A 25,020-nucleotide genomic window follows, 5' to 3' on the forward strand; every position below is an offset into this window, starting at 1 on the left:
AGGATGTTAAAAAACCCAAATGTGTTTCCTGTCTGAAAAACTGCACCAGAAACACATCTCAGACTTACAGTGAGCTAAATATATTTGCATTTTTTCTTAAAAGAATAGACATACTGTAATATTGACATGCAATGCAAAGACCCCAGGAATAGACAAGACAGGGAGGAAGACCTTAAACTGGCCCATTTGTGGATTTCTCTAAACATTGTGTATTAGAATACAGTATCTATAAATATGATATGTCTGAAATAGATATCAAGATAAAATTGTGACAGAGCAGAGAAATCCCAAAGAGGTCACGCTTACAGGAAGCAGCAGGTTTAAAGGTGTGGAGGATAAAGAGGACGAAAGAATAAAGAAAAGAGAAACAAAGAGACGTTCTGAGTGAGTCAGTTAGTCGGTGAGTTTGACGAAACAACCCGTCAGTGTGGTGTATTTAACCAAACTGACAAAGAAAAATACAAATCTGTTTCCAAAAAAGTTGACATGCAGAATATATGAAAATTTTAATTTATTTCGAAACCCTGCCAGGGTAACAAATAGCAAACTGAGTCTGCAAACTGAGCTAAGTCATATTTACACCTGAATAAAGAATAACTTGACAACCTGAACAAAAATCATTGCATATAAGTGACAATCTGAGAATAAAAAGGATTCTCTGGGTCCCTTCTAATTTTAAGGCTAGTCTCCATTACACTAATGAATGTCTGCCCTTTGTTTCAATTGAGTATGAAGATACACGGATCCAACTTAATAACATTACAGCATAATCTTTCTATGCAGTTTACACAATTTGATCTCCAGCTAAACCAAAATGCCACAGATTTTATGGAATTGTCCAAAGATTCTGCTGTACAAACATTGCAACTTAGAGATGCCACGTATACCGCACATATTCTCCACTGCTTTGGTATTTATGTAAGTGCTTGCAGCATTGACCTAATAATAATGATGCTTATTCATTTTATGCTACATTATGCAAATGCACTGTTTGCACGGATGAAGATTCACTCACCTCAGCATGCTGAATGCTTGAAGTGGCTCCGGATTAGTTAAACCAGGGGTGTCAAACTCCAGTACTAAAGGGCTGGGGTCCTGTAACTTTTAGATGTGTCCTTGGTCCAGCACACCTGAATCAAATGACTGAATTACTGTACCTTCTCAGTATATAATCAGCTTTTCCAGAGTCTTGCTAATGACTTAATTATTTGATTCAGGTGTGTTGAAGCAGAGACACATCTAAAAGTTGCAGGACAACGGTCCTTATTTGACTCCTGTGAGTTAGATTAATAATTATTTGACCACTTTGGGGCATTCACAGCACTAAACCCTTTATTTCCTTTTTGCTTTTTTTATATTTAGACACAGGTAAAATGTGCTTTTACATTTGCCAACATGCAGTTGAGACCAGATTATTACATAAACTATATAAAAAGATTACCACATTTTTTCTTATTTCCTAAATTCCAGAACAATGACCGAAAACATTATTTAGAAATGTTTGTATCTCTTCCTTCAAATTTAGAAGTTTACAAAGACTAAGAATGGTATGCCTTTAAACAAGGCATAGAAACCCCAGAAAATAATGACATGAAGCTTCTGATAAATTAAATAATTTGGTTAATCACAACATCTGAGAGAATAGATGACTGAAAGATGAAAGCTGAGATCTGTCCTCCTCCCTCTCTGCTGGACTTAAGCATTGCCTCCAAACTCCATCCTCTTTAATGTTGCCTGTTTTAATGTTATCACTAATTTTTGCACTTATGGAGCAACATGTGCTGAGAGAGAGAATGTATTTTCTGCCATTTACCCCTGATTGATGATTTATCTAAACAACAAACCAGATTCATTATGTACTGAAAAAAAACAAAAAGTCCAGTTAAACCAGTCTAAATTCTGAGGCCAGTGTAAGAATGTATATACTTTTATTTCAAGCATTAGACAAGTCGTCTTTATTTTTTTGCATTTCATGTAGTGTTCTAGCTTTTTTGGAAACAGGATTCAAAGATTTTAATCTAAAAAACAATTAAAGGATTTCTGACATCAAAATGATGAAATAATAAATATAATTATCTATTACATGCATTTAATAAGATAAAAAAAATAGGGTCAATAACTTAGAGACTTGGAGACAAATAACAGCAAAGGTCTACGGAGTAAGGATAGACTGATATTTGCTGGACGAAATCTGCTAAATCTCCTCTTTTTCATTCATTTTTCCAAGCAAATTAATGCATGTTATCTAATTTTAATAGATAAGTCCTAGACATAGTGAAGCCTGAAGGCTGCTGTTTTGTTTAATAAGCTAAAAACATCTCATCCTAAACATCTCACCAGTGGGTATTGATTAGCAGGTGAAAAAGCTAATTGATTTTTATCATATGGATTCAGGTTAGTGCCAATATATGAGAGATATTCATGGTTTTTAAAGAAAAATTAGATCCCATTACGCATATTGATAAAACACGTTAAACACATTAAAACACTTTTTCATGTTATTCTCTGGATAAAAATTGTAATCACTTTATTTATCCCCAAATTTGACCTTGGTACCACCATAGAGATATTCTTTATTATTTTTACTTTAGTAAATAAATAACATTTAATGAATGTAATGAAAATTTTATTTGCTCATCTGTTATGGAATTAGGAACATGTAAACTAGAAGTCAGCTCCTCTCTAGATACATTCCCTAAAATATTCCAAATCCAGTGATTTTTGTCTTACGATTAAGCATTGACAGAGTTTAACATTTTTAAATGATAATTTCTTTTTATGGAAATGTTTGATTTGACCATTTATACTTTACACTTAACAATAACAATAAATAAACTTTTGATTATGTACTTTCGGTCAAAGTAACACTGCTTAAAAACGTCTCCAACCATCAGTCTACCCGTACCAGTTAGCTTAACAGAGATACTCAAAATGGCTTTTATTCACTTTGCCATGTTACCTTTTGACTACACTTCTGAATGGTTGAGGTGAGTTCGCTCACTACCATATCTATACACTTCAGTGTGGGCTCCTTCAGCTTTTGGATCTGCTTTTTCACTATGGCCTCAAAGGCCAGGTCAGGGGTGAAAAGCCCCGTCCTGTTGGGATAAACAGGCGGCACGAGAGAAGGAGGAGCAAAATAAATGGGACGAACAACAAAAAAGTCCATGACCAAAGAGCAAATGAAGGCACCAAATGAAGAGTTGGAACAGGAGATAAATAAGGAGTGAGGAAATTAAAAGGGGGAAATGTGAAAGAAGAGAGACGAGAAACCGAAGATGGAACAGAAGAGATGATTTTAGATGAAAAAAGATGAGAAAGAGGTTGGGGGGGTTGGAAGGACAAACAGCACAGAAGGAAGAAACTGCGAGTGAGACATTTGGTTTTCCCTGAAGCCATTCTAAAACAGGACAGTGCTGGAGTCTCTCTCTATGAGGGAAGAACAAACAGAAAGAGAAGGCCAGAGAAATAGTTAGAAATAGAGAGATCCCCCAGCTAGAACAACTCCGCCAGCCAAAACTCAAAGCAACACACAGCAAGACTGCAGATGTGCACCTGGACATTCAGCCAAGATGCCCCCCACCCAAAGCACTGACCCTTTCTCCACCCAGTCTCTGTGTCCTCCTACTTCTAGCTGGAGCCAAATCCTAACATATAATCTCCAAGTTCTCCAAGTTGTTGCAGGCCACCCGCTGTTGAAATCATTTGGTCACGGTGGATCCATTTGGATAAAGACTTCTGGTCATTGCTTTTGGCCCAGCTCTAAAACATGCATCCCTGAGGCACAATGAAAAGCCGTTAGGCCGTAATTTTCATGGCTGCAGGTGCACGGGTGCAGTCCCACACATGGTAAAGTTTGGAAACTGACGTCATCCGATATGGTTGCAGGAAAACTTTAATTTATTAAATTAAAAGCATGCCTCATTAATAAAGCTGGAAATTAATACAAAAAAACTTTTAAAAAAATGTCCTTTTCAGGTCTGCAGGATTTCATGTGTTAAGTCTTTTCAACAATCATATTCTGATGACTTTCAGCTTCCACACTGAATTTCTTTTCACAGCACAAACATCAACCATAGGCAGCCTGTCCAGCCAACCCCGTCTGAAGCAGTACAGGCAGGCAGGCAGGCAGGTAAACAGCAGCCCACCCTGCCGCTCCAGGCGCGCCCCTCACTGTCCAACAACAACAAGTGCTGGAGGTTGCTAGGCGGTCACAGCCACAGGGACTGAACAACTGAGGGACAAGGGTTGAAAGCAAGAACGAAACAGGTGCTAACCACTGTTTGGGATTTTTACCTTCTTGGTACACTGCCTAACAGTATTGACTAGCTCAGAAATGACCATGTCCACACATTTGGTGCAAGGCTCTTTAATCTTCCCAATCTGCCTTTTCACAATGGTCTCAAAGGCCATGTCCGGGGTGAAGAGGCCAGTTCTGTCCAACATGGAGAGAACGAGCCAAAGTAGGGCCAAAAGATGACAGAAAGGTGGTGGAAATAAGAGAGAGGAAGACAGAAGGAGGGTTGGGTAGAGAAAACAATGTTAATTATGAAGATTTACCCTCCATTTCTGAGTTTCCCCCACCAAACATGATCTCACACACACAACTTTAGAAAAGAGAAGAAGAGAATTGAAGCGAAAGAGAAAAATCTATTTACCTCCTTTTACCAGTACTGGTTTACTGAAGACTGATTGGCGCAATCTTATTCAGTACAGTGGATATTTCTCAAGAGTTAGGAACTTATTAAATTATTAGCATTGGAATATTATAATGAGCTGAAACGTCCATATTTTATTTTAAATCTTTCAGCAGTATAAAAAATGTCAAACACAAACCAAAACTGGAAAACATATATAAATTATCTAGTTACAACAATTTGGCAGCTTGTTGCTGATATTTAATGAACCATATCATGACTAACATTTGAGATATTATGGCAAACAAATAATTAAGTTTACAATGTACAATACCAATGAAATGTAATCTTTTGTCAAGTTTTTTTTGTCAAGACAGAAAAATCGCCTTGAGAAGTTAAACTAAACATGTTTTATCTTGACCTGCCCTGAACTACAACCATCTGGTGCTCAAAATGTTTATATATATATATATATATATATATATATATATATACATATTTTTTTTATTTTATTTTTTTTTATTGGAGCTCTAGGCGTTATTTTTTCCAACAGTAGGTAGACAGGAAAGAGGGGCAAAGAGAGGGGGAGACATTTGGCAAAGGTCACCGGGACCAGGACTCGCAACCGGGACAGCCACACTGAGGAAGATAGCCTCTGCACATGGTCGCGTGCTTAATCCCTACACCACCAGCGACGCACCCAAAATGTTCAGAATACTATTTGCAAGGAAACTGTATTTTCCATAAAGACATGTTGGCTAATTATTCAGGCTGCTACCCTTAAAAGAGTGAAACTTCAACAGATAACAGGAAGGCTAAACAGATCACAGCAAAGTTACTCCTTTTTTATCCTTTTGAGCTTTCAACCTCTGTCTGCCATGGAACATACTATATTTGAAAATGTTATTAATCACCTTGTGTGTTAAATAGCAGTAAAACCGTGTTTCACAACGACTTCTCAGTCACACACACAGTGTGGCGTCGCCTCAACCTTTAATATAAATAATTCATGGATGCTCCTCCCAGAAGCTACAGAAAACAATATGATGATGCATAGTTCTTTAAGACAAATTGAAATGGGCTAGAATTTGTATCTGCAAGTCCAAACTTGGGTGCACCTTTAATCATTTCAATTACTTTGTATAGTTAGGTTACACTCACCAAAAAACTTATTTATTTTACTCTAAATTCAATCATTTAGACTCTTTACTATTGTTCGGAAAATGTCTACATAAAAATGTGTAAGTTTCAGACCTGAAAAGTCCAAGAGTAAAAATATAAAAATAGATATAAAATCTGTTCAGTTTAATGAATCTGTTTAAATAGTCTGCAATAATTCGCAGACCTTTGCCGAATGCCTTCCCCCTCTCTCTCCCCCTATTTCCTGTGTGTCTACTGTTGGCACAACATTGAAAGGTGAAGAATCTAGTGTTGCAAAAAAAAAAAAATAATAATAATAATAATAGGGTCTGTGCAACAGGTGTTGGATAGAGCTCTGTTTTTAGCTTAAAGCTAAAAACAGCACCTTGTAAATTTGGATTTTTCAAGAACCTGCTTGCTTAGCCTCATATGTTGATGTACTGACAATACATGAATTGAGCAGATTATGCTCATTAAATTTTGAGAAAGATTTTACAAACCAGGCAGACACCAACATGGATGTGTGAGCACATAAAATGGCAGGGCTTTTAGGTATCTTTAAATCACTATAAGATCCCCAAACTCCCATGTCTGAGTGTATTTTGGCATCAGCTTGAGGCAGAGCAATCCATTTTAAAAAGGTCTTGGCTCAGATTGAAGAGGCACTTAGAACAGGCAGTTGTAATTGAGAGAAAGAGATTGAGGGAGGTTCAATGAGGAAGGACGGAGGAATAAGTTGAAAGGCAGACGTGCCTGATTCCGTGAATGTTCTTGATTGCGTAGCTGATTTCCTTGCGGAGTTCTTTCTCATCAAACTCCATCTGAAAAACAGACAGAATAGAGGTTAAACACACACACACAAACAGACATTAAAACCTGGCAAACAGAGGGCAGACATCACAACCTTCAACCATCTGTTTTTAATATATTTGACCAAATATCTCTGGTTTATTTAGTGCAACGCCACATTTATTACCAGCATTCCTAAAGCCAAACGTTTTCTTCGGAAACACTCTCAATGAACATATAAAACATGATGATGAATCACCCAAGGTTTCCTGGACTTTCAGTTAACCCTCTGGTTAGGAAGCAAACCTGCTCTGTCCTCAGTGGGAAACCCACTGGGAAGTTTTATGCAGCCTCAGTCGACTGCAGTGAGTTTTATATCCACAGAGGGAGGTCGAGAGAGGATGCAAGAGAGAGCTGGAAAACCAAGAGGAAAGAAGGAAATGATCTGGCTATGTAAAAGAAGGGGGGTAAGGCAAGATGCTTTCTCAAACAGAAGATGGAGAAGAGGACAAGGGACAGGTAGGTAGAGGGGATATTTATAATATATATTTATAGTAGATATAACATCTCATAGCAGGAAGTCCACAGGTTTATTTAGATTGGTGGGGAAGCCCCTGCTCTTGTGTATGATAGGTCTTTGACAGGATTTACTGACACAATAAAGGGAACTGAGCAATCATTAATGTTATTATTTCCACCCTTGTTTATTCTGCTGTTGCACCAGATGTTTGTTTTTTTTTGTTTGTTTTGTTTTTTACAAGACCATCTGGGATGTTGTTAATAGAAAATCTAATGGAAAAGGATCAAAAGAAGAAAAAAAACGTATTTAAAAATCTGGTCAAGGCTGGTCTTGACTCTTCTGCAACACAGGTACAAGCCAGGCAAGATAGATTATTAAGAGTAATTGTAATTTTTAAAATCCTGCAAGAATCTTCATGCTGCATTTCCAAGCACTTTTCATCATATGACATTTTAGAGACTGTGGATAAGTTTGAGACTTTTGTACGAACCCCCATTATGTTAAAAGAATGATCAAATTTTGGTTGGTCCAATCTAATCCAAAGTATCTAAGTAATGTTTTAATTGCTGTACTGTCTGTATTGTTTTTAACAATCACTGCTTATTTTCATGTGCACATCTTAAAAAACCTATTATAGATGCTGCAAATTATCTTGATTATCTAAAGGTCACGTTTTCCCTAACAATCGTGGTGGTAAATTCAAAAGCCATTCAGTTACAGATTTTAGATTTAGCAAATGTCTAGTGTCTATGGAAGTTGCAACAATAATAAACTGTTTTCTTGGGGCATTTATAGAAGTAAAAGCAGTTCCTGCTAATACTATCACATTAGATAGGAAATACGTATGCTCCTAATGTCCAAGATGAAGGATTTTATGCATCCTTCTATTGTGAAATTGCTCATATGGACTGTTCCAATATAATTCTAGGAGCTGATTTCAGCAGTGCATTATGCCCTATATTGGATAGGTATCCATCACAGATAGATCAGTCAAAAAATACTAAGGCTCTAATATTACGAAGGACATTGATCTCTTGGATGCATGGAGAAATGTTCATCCTCTTGCACATCAGACGCACTGTGAGCTCATTTTCTTGGAGAATAAACACATTCCTGCTTTTAGATGAATAATTCAGAAACAAACAGACTTATTTTTAGAACTAGAATCCTATGGGACAGTTATAAAGCCTATATGAGGGGTGTAATTATCTTACACACAGGTCACATTAAAAAACAGTGAATGACAAAGCAATTGGACTTGGAAAATAAGATACAACAGCTAGAGGATGCTTACTAGGGAAACGCCCAAATGAATTACCACCTATTGTTAAGGACAATTATCTGTTAAAAAATGTGATATGGACTTGGGGGAAACAGGATTATATTTGAAAGCAGCTCAATTAATGTTCTTGTAAACTTGGACGACCCAGAACTTACAGCACAAAGTGTAGGACTGCATTTCACAAGTTGGCAAAGAGCAGGGATAATACAAATTTATTTTTTTATAATAGAAGCTTTAAAACATCTTTATATCACCTTTCAAATAAGGATTTCTACAAATACCTGCAGATTAGACATTTTGTACTTAAGAAAGCGGGCTCTCTGAAACTCACAGAAGGATCTCACCTGCTGGAGTTATTTTCTGAACCACAGATAACATAAAATCGTTGTATCAAAGTTTTATTCTGAGATTAGGCAAATTCATCAAAAAACACAATCTACTTTCAGAAAGTCAATCTGAATTTAGATCCAACAGAGCAACATAGAATTAATAGAAGAAATCACAAATTGCATACATAACAAAAAGGTTAGCAGTAGTATTTTTAGACCTAAAAAAGCATTTGATACTGTTGATTATTAATTAACCTTAAAAAATATGGCATAAAGGAGGTTGGGTTGAGCTGGCTCAAAGGCTACTTCATGAACAGGCAACAGTTTGTGCAAATAAGTGAACACAAATCAGCGTACAGAGAAATCCCATGCGGAGTACCACAGGGGTCAGGATTAGGACCAAAGTTATTTATAATGTATATTAATGACATATGTAAATTATTCAAAATTATTGACATTTATATTGTTTGTTAAAACAATATTAATGATAGATAGATTTTAATTAAAATAATATTTTTTGATATTGCACATTTCAGCATTTTGAGATGGAAAACAAGTTGAACCATAATTATCTTGTAACTTAAAGGAGAATTAAGTTTACAGTCAGATTTACTCTAAAAACAGACACTGAGTTGCTGCTTCCATGAGTTGTTAGGAGCAGCAAACACCTGTGAATTAAATGTTGCATTAAAGTTTTTTTATTACAGGTTTTCTGTCATAGGAAAAAAATAGTGGGGGGGGTCTGAAAGTTTGCACCCCCGCTTATTTGTTATTTGTTTTAATAGAAACAAAAGTGTGACTTCTGACAATGAACTGATGAACAAATCTTTTTTTTTTTTATAAAACGAATAAAAAAAACATGCACTCTGCAGAGCACCCACCTTGACCAATTCGAAGGGAAAGCGTTCATGAAAGATACGATTGATCCTTGCACCACCTGACAGCTCAGCCGTGTCGATTTGGTCTCCTGAGCCCTCTATGCACTTCTCAAAGTCCACTGAAAACTGCTGTACCATCCTGCATGCAGTTGGGGATATGGCCAACAACAAACACCCACCTACCACAGTTTAAACAATTAATCTGTTCATATGCTCACTGGAGGAGAGCCTTTGTTTTGCGGGATGGATCATCAGGTCTGAAGTTCTTGTACTCCTCAACCTCCTTCTCTATGGAGAGGAGCTGACTCTGCAGCTTTGCCCGCAGGGCCGGCAGGGTATCCCGGATGTGGTTGGTCAGTTGCTGTTCAAGTCAGAAGTCACTGTTATCACATTAGGGATGCAGGGAAAAAATGAAAAACGACATAGAACAATATACTTTCCCCACCTGATTAAGGACTTTCTGGAGGTAGGGCGTGCCCATGCGTTCAGCCAGGTGTCTGTAAGCAGGGTGGCTGAGGAAGAACTTCTTCTCAGCAGCAATAGCAGCATTAATGTCTTTCCTTCCATCGATGTCCTTCTGGCTTCTGTTAACCACACCGATGTAACCTGGACGCAAAACACATAGGCCCCATTTTTAAAAGAGAGCCTAAAGGATTGGGATTTACAACAACAGGAACTGATCCAGGTAATTTTAGGATTTCCTAAAATTCAAGACTAGACTAGACTACATCACTAGAAGATTTATTTTATGATGCAAGGCTGAGTGAGATGACTTTATAGGCCACCAAAAGAAAATATTTAAATTTGTCTTACTTCATGTTTTGAGGACAAACAGAATAAGAAACTGGAAAAATAGCTGGGAGTGTTCAGGACAAAAGGATCCCATTTCATCTCCATTTAAATTTCCTGATCCCAAAAATCATTTCATGCTTTATAACTAATGCAAATCTGAGCCAGCAGCCTTGTAAATTTAAACATCCGTGACATTAGAGGGGTTGAAAAACACAGAACATGAAAACATTCAAAAACACATGCCTGGGGTCTAACCAAGTGTAAATGGAAAAGAAAAGACTGAATCAGCACATAACAATAACAAAACCCCTCAAGATAAACACAAAATATTTTCCACAAGGAGCTTTCTCTCTTTTGTTTTAACATTTTCTCTTCTCCAACTTTTTGACTTTTAGTTTTTTACTCTGATCTGATTTATTTCTCTTCCCCCTCTCATTCCCTCATCCCAGCAGCCTTCAGTTTTTCTTTCATTCCTCTTCCTGACCAGCTTTGAGTATGCCTGCCTTTCTACCACAAGAGGGAAACAATGTGTCACTGAACTGGCCCTGAGGTGGAGAAAATGTCTATGTGTGGGTTCTCACCCCTCCGCAGGGGGAGCAGCTTGTTCTCCAGGATGTCTTTAGCGTCTGTCCCCTCATCCATCAGGTCTAGCTTGGTGATCACCCCTATGGTCCTCATACCTACGGGAAGTAAACACAGTCAGCACAAATATATCCAATAAACATGGATGAATGGTCTCAATGAAGGAATGAAAAGTGTAAAGAAAAATGCTATAATCTAACTTTAAGCAAAATGCAGGGTTCCTATCAAGTTTGGAAACGTGTGTATCTCCGGATTTATACTCTATTTTGTAGTTAGACTTTGTTAACTGGAAATACATAAAACAACTGATAATTGCAAAACAAAAGAGTCTAAAAAGTTTTGGATTGAGACATTAAACATGGTTAGGATCCCTGAAAGGAACTAAATATTATCCAAACCATTGCAAATGGTTTTTAGCAAAATAAATCCATTACTGAACTTTACATTTCCTTTCAGTAGAAGTATGTGATTTCTCACTGTTGACTGTCAGAGTATCAATCTGTGTGTTTGCTGGCATGCATGTCCTCACCCTGAGGGTCGACCTCTTTGGCAATTTTTAAAGCATCAGAGTTGGCCAGATCAGAGTTGGCTGGGGATACAGCCAGCATGAGGCAGTTCTCCTTGGTGACAAACTGCATTAACATTTCTCTGATCTGAGACTCGATGTCTGCAGGCTGGTCTCCCACCGGCACCTTGGTCATTCCCGGCAGGTCCACTAGCGTCAGGTTCAGCACTGTGAGCAGGAAAGGAAACAGAGGAACTGAGATAATGTGAAGCAAAATGCACCGCTAAGAAATTAGATGTTGATGGGGTCCAATTTATTATGTAGAGCCCCAAACAACATAATTAAATCTACATGTAATGTAGAAGTAAAGCAATTGGATCTATATCAGGCGTACCATTGGGTGAGTAGACGCGCAAGTTGATGGGCACAGGGGAGATGCCCTTATTGGCTCCAGTGATGCGGTCAGTCTCTGCCTCAATCTCCTGTCGCACCTCATCAAAATCTGTGAATTTTTTGCCTTTACAGTGGAGGAACTCAGCATGTTCTATGTAAGAAAGATGACAGGTAAATAAATAAAAATCCCAGCCGTCACTGCTGGAAGTGGATAAGGTATAGGTTACAAGAAAAATTCACCAGAGAAAGGTTAAAGCCTTTTCTCTGCCAGAAAACAACAGATTCCATGTAAATACAAAAATATTAAAACCAGCAAAATTTGTAGGACATTAAACCAGTTAGATAATCTATATTTTAGACTTCAAAGTTGTTAAAAATGACTGTGCACCAACATCTTACCAAGTATTTATGTTCTTTAAAAGGTGAAATTTAACTATATTAAACAACTAACAGCTTAATTAGGAAATTGATGAGCCATTCATGACTGTGAGTGCAAAATAGCTGCAGGCAAAATTATATTTGGTTCACATAATTTCATATCTTCTGCTGTATATACATAACTCACCACAAATTAGGGATATTTGGCCTTCAGGGGAATTTTATGGAAAATGTAAAATGTTCAAGCTACAGTGATTGTAGGACATTTTAGTAGAAGCATGCAATAGTGATTTCCTCATCTCAAACAGTTTATTCAAACAAAAGCTAACAACAGTGGTGGGTATACCTCGATAAAATGTCAATGCCTTAATAACGTGTCATGTGCCTTTGAGCATCAAATACAGCTTGACATCAACGCCTCATGCTGTTTACAAGTCGACTAATTGTCTGCTGAGACATGACTCTTCCTGAAGGTTGGCCCTCAGGTCATTGAGGTTCTGGGAGTCACAAGCCTCTAGACGCCGATTATTTACCAATTCTGACTGAACCAGGAAATGTATTGGTCAATTCATAGATCAAACGCCTGTTGTGAATTTCGCTGTTAAGCTCCTTATTAGAGAACAGCAAGTTGTGCAAATCATTGTGTGTAATCATTGGGAATATAATTTATATCATATCCAGGTTCCTGCTGCAGGGGTTAGGGTTCATTCACAAACAAAACAAATTTGTTTTTGTCATTTATATTTGTTTTATACTCAAATCAGTTTTGTACATCAAACAAACTGAAACAAAGGCAAAGGCAGTTTTTTTATTGTGTTAAAATATCAAACTATATATTATGTTTAATTCTGTTTCAAATGGATGCACTATTCACATAACTTGTTAGATTAAATTTGTAAATTTAAATCAGCGTTCCCCCACAAAATCTATCTCATCTTCCTGATTTCTGGTGTGTTTTATCCTGTTTAGGCTAAGTGAGTAAATTTTTTAGTTGGATTACATTTTCATGTTTAAATTACTGAAAGATTTATGCATTTTACCTGTAGAGCAGTTCATCAGCTGCAGAACCAAAGGACGACGGGTCACGATGCCAGAACCGCGAGGAAGAAAATCCCTGTGACGCACAGACAGACAACATGTTTAACGATCAATGTAACAAAAAAGGCAGAACTTATACGTTAAAAAAAATAACTACCAGTGTTAACATTGGTGAGTTTGAAAAGTGACAAATGTTAAAGACTGAGAGCTGACAACCCGGTAGCAAGAAGAACGGGATGTGTGCGAGGAAGGAGCCAACAATGAAAGCAGGAAGACCATGTATCTTTGGGAGTGCAACCAGATAGATAAAAAGCTTTGAGCTTCATTGTTTGTGTGATTGTATGGCTGCTGCTCACTGTTGCATGCTGGTATTACTTGCAAAGGTATAAAGATCTTCAAAGACATCCTGATCTCCTGAAATCTTTTCTTTCTGGTTTTTCTGTGTTATGTGTTGCAAGTAAAAGAAACCTGCCTGTGAATAACAAATATATATTTAATGTGTACATCATTTATTGGTGACCTATTAGATCAGTTTATGGTGTATCTGAACATTTAAAAATGTTGCCTCGCCGTTAAACAAGTTCATATATGAATTACAGTAGCTTGAAATGAACCTGCAAAAGAAATTCGTAAAACTTTAAAGAAAGATCTAGAATTTCTTGAGTTTATATTCTGTCAAATGAAATATTAGAATTATTTGATATATAATGTGATATAACAACCCTGTACTCTAGAAACAATGAGTATTTTATAACCAGAAAATTATATTAAGGTAATTGGGGTCTTATAGAAAGCAATGACTATTTAATATGACAAAATAAATATTCTGACATGAAAGTTGCAGAAGTAAAATTTTACTTATTTTTTGGGGCTTTTGCTTTCAATGCTTAAACCAGTAATCATTTTTAGAAAAAAAAACTGTCCACAAATTTTTTAACATTCCTGCTTTCAAACTAGACTGAGGCTGTGGCACAATTGGTGTCAAGGACAATTGACTTCATATATAACCTTAAAAAGCCTTCTGACATAAGTTGGGTTTTTTTAAACCATAAAATATAATGTATGGCTACTTATAAAGTTTTAGTGTATTGTACTGTTTCTCATAGTGGAAGGAAGAAGAAATCACCAAACATGGCTTTAGCATGAGCATGACAGTTAAAAGAAAAACAAACAAAAAAGTTGCAAACAAGTATTGACCAGCATGTGTCCATTTAAGGGTATAGGTTTTTACTCCAAACCTACTCTGGATACATCTGGGACACGTGTGTGCTTGTCTCAGCATAAGAGTCTGTTTCCACTCTAACAATAATCAGGATATTTAGATGCTTTCTCGTGTGAAGTGCACGGTTTTGTTTTGCTGCTTAAGCAACCTTCGTGTCAGCTCGCCCCTGGCACTGTACGCTCTTCAACCAGCTGACAAGACTGTTGTAATTCATTGGTGCGTGAATAAGATGCTGCTGAAGACATACTTACTTCAGTTTTCTAAGCATTTTCTATGTGCAAATTGACTATACGCATGCAGATTGAAACAAATACATTTTTGGAAATTATTTATCACATAATGTAAAGCCAAGCTGTTTGCAAAATCTGCCACAAAAGACAGGAAATAACAAGAATAAAAGTATCCAGCAACAAACTTTACCACCTCCAGGAGAAGGGGGCACCACAGAACAGCTTTGAAGAACAAGGATTTAAACATGCATGCTGCAAACAGCATGAAAAACCACAAACATTGAGTTGCTATATAAGTGCATAAGAAAGGAAAGACTTCAGAAAAAACAGTCTTTCTTTACAAATGTTACTGCATCTATCACCTGAGTATCACCTGAGTAAGCCTCTACAGGCATTTGAGCAAAGAAATTATGGACATCTTTACAAAAAAAAGGAAACAGAATATGTTTGTTTGTTTGTTTGTTTGTTTGTTTGTTTGTTTGTTTGTTTGTTTGTTTGTTTGTTTGAGCAATTCACAGTACTCATACTCGTCGTACTCCACTTTATCCGGGACCGGGTGGTGGTCCTGGGTTTATTTCCCTCTCCCCAGACACCTCCTCCAGCTCCTCCAGGGAGAGCTCAAGGCACTCCCAGGCCAGCCAAGAGACATAGTCCCTCCAGTGTGTCCTGGGCCATCCCCTGGGCCTCCTCCCGGTGGGATGTGCCTAGAACAACTCATGAGGGCCGTCCAGGAGGCATCCGGTTTAGGTGCCCGAGCCACCTCAACTGACTCCTCTCGATGTGGAGGAGCAGCGCCTCTATGTGGAGGAGCAGCTCCTCACCCTATCTCTAAGGGAGTGCCCGGCCACCCTACGGAGGAAGCTCATTTCAGCCGCTGGTATCTGGGATCTCGTTCTTTCGGTCATGACCCAAAGTTCATGGCCATAGGTGAGGGTAGGAACGTAGACCGACTGGTAAATCAAGAGCTTCGCTTTTTGGCTCAGCTCTCTCTTCACCACAATGGACCAGCACAGTGCCCCCATTACTGCGCCAGCCGCACCGATCCATTTGTCGATCTCTCTTTCCATTCTCCCCTCACTTGTGAAAAGACCCCAAGATACTTGAACACCTCCACTTGAGGAAGGAACTCCCCTCCAACGTGAAGAGGGCAAGCCACCCTTTTCTGGTCGAGAACCTTTGCCTCAGACTTTGAGGAGCTAAACTTCATCCCAGCCGCTTCACGCTCAGCTGCAAACTGCCCCAGTGCATGCTGTAGGTCTTGGCTAGAGGGGGCCAGCAGGACCACGTTCATAAAAGTTATGAACAGGACCGGTGACATAGGGCAGCCCTGACGAAGTCCAACATGCACCGGAAACAGCTCCGGCCAGCAATGCGGACCAAACTCTTGCTCTGCTTGTACAGAGATCGGATGGCCCCTAATAAAGGGCCCCCAACTCCGTATTCCTGGAGCATACCTCAGAGGGGACCACGAGGGACACAGTCGAATGCCTTCTCCAGGTCCACAAAACACATGTGGACTGGTTGGGCAAATGAACCCTCGAGTACCCTGTAGAGTGTATAGAGCTGGTCCAGTGTTCCACAGCCAGGATGAAAAACACAATGTTCCTCCTGAAGCCGAGGTTCAACTATCGGTCTGACTCTCCTCTCCAATACCCTGGCATAGGACTTACCAGGGAGGTTAAGGAGTGTGATCCCCCTGTTGTTGGAACAGACCCTCCGGTCACCCTTATGAAGGGGGACCACCACCTCAGTCTCCAAGTCCAGAGGCACTGTCCCTGACCGCCACGCAATGTTGAAGAGGCGTGTCAACCATGACAGCCCCACACCATCCAAAGACTTGAGGTACTCAGGGCAGATCTCATCCAACCCCGAAGCCCTGCCACTGTTGAGCTTTTTAACCACCTCGGTGACTTCAGCCTGGGTGATGAAAGAGTCCAACCCCGAGTCCCCAGCCTTTGCTTCCACCAGGGAATGCCTGACAGCAGGAATGAGGAGATTCTTGAAGTACTCCTTCCACCGCCCGATAATGTTCCCAGTCGAGATCAGCAGCTCCCCACCCCCACTGTAAACGGTGTTGGCGAAGCACTGCTTCCCCCTCCTGAGGCACTGGACGGTTTGCCAGAATCGCTTTGAGGCCAACCGGCTGGCCGACCGGTAGTCCTTCTCCGTGGCTTCACTGAACCGAGTTGAATACATACCTGGCCGAGGGCTCTGCCAGACGTACCCAGCAGACCCTCACTATACACTTGGGCCTGCCAAGTCTGTCCAACTTTCCTGCATATCCAACTCACCACCAGCTGGTGGACACCTCAGCCCCTCTCTTTGCCCGAGTGTCCAAAACATGCAGCCGAAGGTCTGAAGACACGACAACAAAGTCAATCATCAACCTACTGCGTAGGGTATCCTGGTGCCAAGTGCACTGATGGACACCCTTTTGTTTGAACATGGTGTTCATTATGGACAATCTGTGACTAACACAGAAGTCCAATAATGAAACACCACTTGGATTCAGATCGGGGAGGCCATTCCTCCCAATCACGCCTCTCCAGATGTCACTGTCGTTTTCCACGTGGGCGTTGAATTCCCCCAGCAGAATAACGGAGTCCCCCGACAGGGATGCCAAGAAGGTTGGGTACTCCGCACTACCGCTCAGCCCGTAGGCCAAATCGACATTTAGAGACCTGTCCCCGACCCGCGCAGGTATGCGACCCTCTCATCCACTGGGGTAAACCCCAAAACGAGACGGCTGAGCTGGGGGCTAACAAGCAAACCTACCCCAGCCCACCGCCTCTCCCCGTGGGCCACTCCAGAGTAGAAGAGAGTCCAACTTCTCTCGAGGAGATGGGTTCCAGAGCCCACGCTATGCGTGGAGGTGAGCCCGACGGTTTCTAGTCAATATCTTTCGACCTCCCACACAAGCTCAGGCTCCTTCCCCCCCAGCGAGGTGACATTCCGCATCCCTAGAACCAGCCTAAGCATCCGGAGATCGGGTCGTCAATGTCTCCACCTTCGTCAGTTGCCCAATCCTCTTGCACTGTTCCCTCATGGTTCCCACTGCAGGTGGTGGGCCCACTGGGTGATGGCCTCGCATCTCTCGTTCTGGGTTGGCCCGGCCAGGTCCCGTGATGAGCACCTCGGCCACCAGACGCTCTCTGGCGAGTCCCGACCCCAGGCCTGGCTCCAGGGTACAACCCTGGCTCCACCGTACCAGGCAACATCATGTGCCTCGATTTTGTGATCCTCATGAAGGCGTCTTGAACCGCTCCTTGTCTGACTTGTCTCCCAGAGCCTGTTTGCCATGGGTGACCCTACCAGGGACGTTTAAGCCACAGACAACATAGCCACTAGGATCATTTTTAATTAATTCACACTAATTTAAAAACATTAGGTTTTCATAATTTGGACAACAGGATATCATATGAAGTCTGGAAATAGAAATATTTCTTTCTATTCTATTTATTATTTTCCACACACGTCTAAACCTAGAATAAACTACCAAAAAGTTCTAAACTTTTCTGGACTTTTTCATCACTGAGTAGGAACCCTTTACACGTGTTCCCTAACTAGATTCAACCTGACGCTTTTCTTTTGGTAAAACACTGTTTAGACTCTGTTGAAGGTTTTATGAAAGTGTTTCTCACATTTTATAGATTATTTGAAGCTGCTGATCTCAATCAACAAAGCTTCATAAACTGCCTTTGCCTCAAATTATGTCAATTTAATATTTTGTTTCCAGAACATCCAAAGATATTTTTAGAATCATAACATTATTTCATAAATTGATTTATGATGGGTGCAAGAAACCTTTACAAACAAGAACAGTGAAGCATTTATGACAATATTTCACTTTAAAGCTTGATTGTTTTTTCTAAAAAAAAATCATACATTTATATTTTCTAAAGCAAACAAATCATCAAATTATTTCACTTTCATTTGAGGAACGAAGTGATCTAAAGGTCATTTCTTGTTGTTCTACACATGGACAGAAATGTTGAACTGAAAGACTCTTTACAATGACAGTACATTACATTTGACCCAAAATAAAACCATCTTCATCTGCGTCATTTTAGAACATTGAGTGTTTGTTGCACCAAAACTAATAAAACTACTTTCAGATTCAGGTATTATTAACCTCCATCAAAGTTAACCTTTCTGAAACATCTATTGTTTATCGCATACATTTTGTCCAAACCTTATTTTTCATATATTTTGATAAACACATGATGCAATAATGGCATTAAAATGTAAACAAAAACAAAAAAACAGTATGGTATAAGAGATGATTTATCATTTGTTATTCTGTTTTATCAGAGCAAAGGAAATCCTTCTCAATCATAATATTTCTATGTTCCATCTGGTTTACCTGGCTGCAAATGCTAATTTTTGTGTGTGGTGCTTTCCCCCTTTTCTCCTAGTTGGACACTTTTCACAGAGGACAGATGGTCTTCACTGCAGGTCTCCCTCTCACTCATTTCCTTCTCAACCTCCTCTCACACTGGCAACCAGAAAGATCTTCCACATAACGACCAAAATCACAGACATGGTGTCCACATCTCTCAGTTGATACACTTTAATTATTAATCCCTGATCATTTCAAAAATTTCTTCAGGAGAGCTACAAGCAGATAATGCAAAACTATTCATGATTATAGGATATTGTTCATTATTTTGGCAGCTATTATTTAATAATCAATGTGCTGATTGTTTATCTTACTGATTTACTACATACACACTGTGCACAGTGCACAGTGCAACAATCACATAAAACTGAAAATCAATGACTGATAAGATTAATAACATTAACTTTGATCCTGTTCATGCCCATTTTGAGTTGTACAGCTCATCTGAACAGATTAAAACAACACAATTAAGAAACAAACCAACAATGTGAGCATCTAGATTACATGTCAAAGTCAAGGCCCGCGGGCCGGAGTCGGCCCGCGAATTAATTATCTATGGCCCCCTGGATGATATTTAATCACTATTAGAGCCGGCCCGCAGGCCACAGCCGCCCGCTGGCGTTTTGCACGCACCAACACTACATTCCCCACCACAATGCAACGGTAGTCCGCGAAGTCACTGTAGCGCGCACAAGCGGCTTCATTGTTCATCAGCAATCACAGCAGAGATCAACTTTCAGGTACCCCCCTCCTCAAACATGGCTAAACGTAAGGTGGACGCTGAGAACAGGGGGTTTCAAGCCAGGTGGGAGGCAGAGTACATGTTCACGGAGGCAAAAGGCAAACCTGTGTGTCTTCTGTGTGGAGAAAGTTTGGCTGTAATGAAAGAATATAATGCAATATAAAGTTTATAATGCACGCACTTTTATTTATGTATTCATCTTGATATTAAGAAACATACTTTGTTTTTCAAACCAATTAAATTTTTTGCTGTTTGCCTGTTGAAAATGTTTCCCTTTGAGGTTACTTACAGAGCCATAACAAAATATTGCTTTATTCATTTAATTATTAAATAATGTACTCTGTGTTAGGTCTTGGTTCAATAGGCTATGTGCAATCATTTCAATATGTTTTAATAAACATTGAACCAGTCTGGCCCTTGGCTTGTAGCAAATTTATTTTTTTGGCTCTCGGTGTATTTGACTTTGACATCCCTGATCTAGATGGTCCACAGCCAACATCAGCAGCATTAAATCCTGTTTTTTTGATAAATTTTTTGTTATATCCAGTGCTGGCCAAATTTGCTGACAACCTTGTTGAATCTGTATTAAAAGCTTAAAAATAGATTTCTCACTCTGATCTCATACTGAAATTTTTAGAAAAAAATCCAACCTTGACTTTGTTTACACTAATCAAGGCTAACATCTCATGCTAAGAAATAATAGTTTTTCACGAAATCACAGGTGCGGCAGTTGTTGTCACCCTGGCTGTTAATACTTTGTACAACCCACTTTATTGCTAATGCAACATCACTTTGTCTTCTTCAATAACATTTCTAAATGTTAAGAGCTTACAGATTGAGAGATCTTTGACCAATTGTCTTTGCACAACCTCAGAGTCTCCAGTCCTGTCTGGTGCTCTTATCTCTTTAGCTCACACCACATTTTCTATTTTATTTAGATCTGTGGGAGGGCCTGACCATGGAAGAAGGTTAAATTTGTTTCTAGTGAGCCATTTCTGTTTTGACTTGGACAAACATTTTGGATTACTATCCTGCTGAAAGACTAAATGTTGATCCATTTTGAGTTTCCTGGTGGAGGCCTCCAGATTTTTATTTAAAATGACCCTATATTTTAAAGATGGAAGAGAATGAGGCCCACAGTCCCACAGATCCTTCACCGTACCCAACAGTAATACAATGATCTTTTCCACATAGTCATGCTTTATTTCATGCAGAACCACCTGTGGTGTTTGTTGCAGTAAAGATCAATCTTAGTCTCAATCTCAGTTGAATCTGTCAAAAGCACCCAGTGGTTGTTAAATATGCTGCATTTCTCTAAATTTGAGCTCTAGAAATGTTTTGCTAATTCCATCGTCACTGTACACGTTGGTCCCTTCACCCAGTGGTTGAAAGAAATTAGCCTCTCTGTCACATAATAATTATTCTCCTCAAAAACATGAAGTCTGTGATTATTAATTTGAAGTTCTTTGAAATTAAGTCTCATAAACTTAAAAAAAGGAAATAAATAAATACTTCAATTCCAGTTATCTTATAGGCACTGTTTGGGGTATTAATACTTGTGCTCTTGGAGATTTGTTAGAAACAATAAAGAAATGTACTCATATAAAAGGTTTTTATTGTGAGATTAAGCTCCTGCAGCAAAAGATTGCTTTCTTTTAAGGCTTTTCAGACATCTTTAAATGTATCTGCATTTTCTTCAAAACTAAATTTTCCTTTCTCTGTGTTGGAGGTGCAGAGTCAGCACTTTACATTTGGTAAGGACAAAACCTGGGTGAAGAAATCATTAATAAGAACAAGAAAGAAATGTCCATACTAGTAATCCTTGTTTCTGGAGGAATGATACTTGGATACATGGACATAAATCTGGTTACATATTAGTGGCATTTTTGTTTCTTCTTCATTGAACCTTATTTTTAAGAAGAATTTAATGAAACAGAATGCACCAGACAACATAAAACAAAACTCACAGGCATGCAGTACTTTGCCTTTGATGAAAACAGTAGGATTTTACTAAACATCTCTCATTACAAGCCATACTGACGTATTTATAAAAGTCCTTATTACACAATAAAGTGGCCTCCAATATTACATTATCACTACTTAAGGAAACAAAGGAAAACAAGTATAACAGCTCACTATGATATTTCTCTCTGGATTAAATTTATGTTGAGTACTTTTCATTCCCTGTAATTCATCTAAAAAAAAGATTAATTCAACCTCAAGATTCAACCTTCAGATCCATTGAGTCACTGATTGAATCATTTTCAGTCATTTGTTGGAGACATACAATGCCGTGAGAAATTATTTTCCCTTACAGATTTATTGTTTTTGCCATACTTCGATAAATATATAAAGTTGTTTATCAATGTTTATTCTATGCTTTAAAAGAAAATAAACTGTCCAAACTTTACAAGAATACGTATTTGCCTGTAAAACGTAGCAAATGGTTGTGCAACACTGAGAGGCTGCATCAAGCATTAGTGATAGAGATCTTTAAATCACTGTGGAGATATTTTTCCTGTCATGCTGTGTGGCAATGGAGCAAAACCTGGGAGCAGACTGGAACATTGGATGAACATAATATATTGTTTAAATGAGGACAAGAAAACTTACAAAAGCACAAGGTGTCATGATTTGAGAGTGTTTGAGTTTTTGTTTTAAGTTTTCTCTGATTATGTTCTCCAAATTGTGTTTTTTGGATCCCGTTTCTGATCATTTCCAGGTGGTGCTTTAGTTCTTTCCTTAGGTATAGTTTCTCATGATTCTTGTATTCTGTTTTGAGAGCGTTTAGGTTTATGTTCTGTTATAGCTATGTTTCTTAGGTTTGATTAGGTTTGATTGTTTAGTTCCAGCCATGTTTTGTGTTCACTCCTATTACAGCCAGTAATCCCATGACCATGCCATGCCCATATGTACACAGCTATTCTGTTTATTCTCTGCGGAAACATTCACTGTTGTCACTGTTTGTCATGTCAAGTCTGCCGGCCAAATCTGTTTGTTTTTCTTGCCTGCTTCTGCTACCACCTGAGAGTGAGTTTTGTTAAATTACTGCATTCTGGGGTCCCCGCATAAACCACAGCATGACACAAGGAGAGCAGGATAAGGGACACAGCTTAGTCACAAGCGGAACAACAGGCGTAGAAACAGGAGTGTAACTGTAGGAACCGGCGGAGAACAATGTGAGTGAAGTGCTATATATACTCAGGGAGATATGGGGGATGACATGGGATGCAGTTGTGTGGCAATCAGGAGTTTGTGGCAACATAAAATGGCAACTCTAAGAATATAAACCACAGGAAAATGATAAAAACAGAAAGCCAAAAACTTAAACACCTAAAGATGATGACACAGACACATTAGAGGGTGTATGAATGGTATGTTTACAGTAATTTTACAGCATATAAATTGGATTTAATCCCAGATTGTGACTAGTTCATTCCAAAAGCTTAATTCAGGGTTTTTTGCAGTCATACTTTGGATTATTGCTGAATAACCAAAGTTTGCTTTAGCTTAAGGTCACAAACTTCTGGCTCCTTCAGAATTTTTGGTAGCCGAATTTATGGTAGCACCAATTAAAGCAAGTCCACTTTTGTCTCGTCAGTCCACAGAATATTTTCCAAAAGTCTCAGGGATCATTTTTGGGAAATGTGACAAGGGCTTTTGTGTTCTTGTTGGTTATTCATTGTTTTGCCCTTGCAACAGTCCTATAAATGCCATTTTTGCCTTGTCTTTAGCTCAGGCAAGTAAAGCCTGTAGTACGTTTGATGATTTTCTAGATGAGTTGTTGAGGATCTATTGAAATTATTTTGGTAGGTCGGTCAGTCACTCTAGGGAAGGTTTGCAGTTGTGCCATGTTGTCTTCATTTGTACATAAAGGCTCTTATTGTGGTTCATTGGTGTTCCCAAATCCTAGAAATTATTTTTGTTAATTTCTTGATTCTGCAGATCTGGCATTAATGATCCCTGGATATGAATAGTGAAGATGAAATCAGCTGCCCAGTGAATGCAAATATATTCACAGCTAATCCCCTATTTAACAAAGAGGGCAACTACTTTTTTATATAAGGCTAGGCTGGTTCAGAGAACTATTTATAAACAATTTTTTGATTTTACTCAGTTTATCTTTTTATTTTTTTTTTGAAGATTCGAAACATTTAAGTGTGACAAAAAAAAACCCCAATATATCTATATGGGAACAAATGGTCTTAAACAGCACCAGATGTGCAATTAAGGACAAATATCTAGTAAATGCCAGGAGCAGTCCAGCAGTGACTCAGTGGACTGAAAATCTCAAAACTGATGCACACCTGCTTGTTTTTTAATATAATTTAATGCGATTTTACATGCATATATTTGTTTTCTTTTGTCAGACAGCAACAGCTTTACATGTGATGTGGGTGGACTGGATGGTTCATTTTGTTCTTTTACAGCCTCTCCTTAATATTTTATGTACAACACTCTTCTAAATCTCATAACTTCAACCAAACAGTCCTTTGCTGGTTTTGTACATCACCTCACTTCCGATTCCAGAAACTGATCTAATCCTCTGCTGATGCGTGCCGAATAACAAGCCCTCACAACAATGAAGCAGTGCAACAATACTTTTGTTTTCTCCCACAGGCTCTAAAAAGAGGGGATGGTTCTAGGTGATGAATAAACACACATACAGACTAGATAGAGTTGGATGGTAGAGCCAACTACAGTCCTGGTTGCTGGATGGTGGGAATCGAGGATTAGGCCACATCCAATGGGAAAATGTATTGAAGGCAAACAGAGATTAGTGCTAATCCCCTGTAGCAGTGCCTCAACAAATAATGTCCTCTCCTCCACTCTCTCCCATTGATTGCTGTCTCCCCCTTTCTGTACTCAATCCAGTTTTAATAAAACAATTTCTAAGACTGCAAACACTGCAAAAACAGTCATGACACATTTTACAACACCCATAACAATCCTAACTCCATAAATGTGGTTGTGTAACATCCATCCATCCATTTTCCATTCCCTCTTCTTCCATATAGGGTCACAGGGGAGCTGGTGCCTATCTTCAGCGTTCTACGGGCGAGAGGCGGGGTACACCCTGGACAGGTTGCCAGTCCATCGCAGGGCAGTTGCTTAACATAACTATCCCAAATACTTTTAGAAAACGCCTTACCATTACCATTTA

General features: G+C 39.0%; 1 protein-coding gene and 1 long non-coding RNA gene across 14 annotated transcripts in view; one reads left to right on the top strand and one right to left on the bottom strand.

Annotated features, from left to right (window-relative positions):
• Window positions 1-25,020, bottom strand: part of dnm1a (dynamin 1a) — a 67,406-nt gene that overhangs the window by 37,101 nt on the left and 5,285 nt on the right. For 9 of the 13 annotated variants that reach the window (XM_047372123.1, XM_047372118.1, XM_047372117.1 and 6 more), the window contains exons 2-10: window positions 13,266-13,339; window positions 11,849-11,998; window positions 11,479-11,682; window positions 10,949-11,047; window positions 10,021-10,181; window positions 9,794-9,936; window positions 9,579-9,714; window positions 6,531-6,598; window positions 4,297-4,435 (exon numbers count right to left, since the gene is read on the bottom strand). In XM_047372123.1, coding sequence (XP_047228079.1) covers window positions 4,297-4,435; window positions 6,531-6,598; window positions 9,579-9,714; window positions 9,794-9,936; window positions 10,021-10,181; window positions 10,949-11,047; window positions 11,479-11,682; window positions 11,849-11,998; window positions 13,266-13,339 — 1,174 coding nt within the window. Of the gene's footprint in view, window positions 1-2,959; window positions 3,099-4,296; window positions 4,436-6,530; window positions 6,599-9,578; window positions 9,715-9,793; window positions 9,937-10,020; window positions 10,182-10,948; window positions 11,048-11,478; window positions 11,683-11,848; window positions 11,999-13,265; window positions 13,340-25,020 lie in introns of all 13 variants that reach the window. The other 4 variants (XM_047372121.1, XM_047372124.1, XM_047372126.1 and 1 more) reach the window with 1 other exon arrangement.
• Window positions 6,662-13,667, top strand: LOC124872299. The gene is made up of 2 exons (XR_007039249.1): window positions 6,662-7,085; window positions 13,272-13,667. It is a non-coding gene; the product is annotated as an uncharacterized LOC124872299 (long non-coding RNA).

Source organism: Girardinichthys multiradiatus, chromosome 8 (assembly GCF_021462225.1).
Source record: "Girardinichthys multiradiatus isolate DD_20200921_A chromosome 8, DD_fGirMul_XY1, whole genome shotgun sequence".
NCBI classification, from domain to species: Eukaryota; Metazoa; Chordata; class Actinopteri; order Cyprinodontiformes; family Goodeidae; genus Girardinichthys; species Girardinichthys multiradiatus.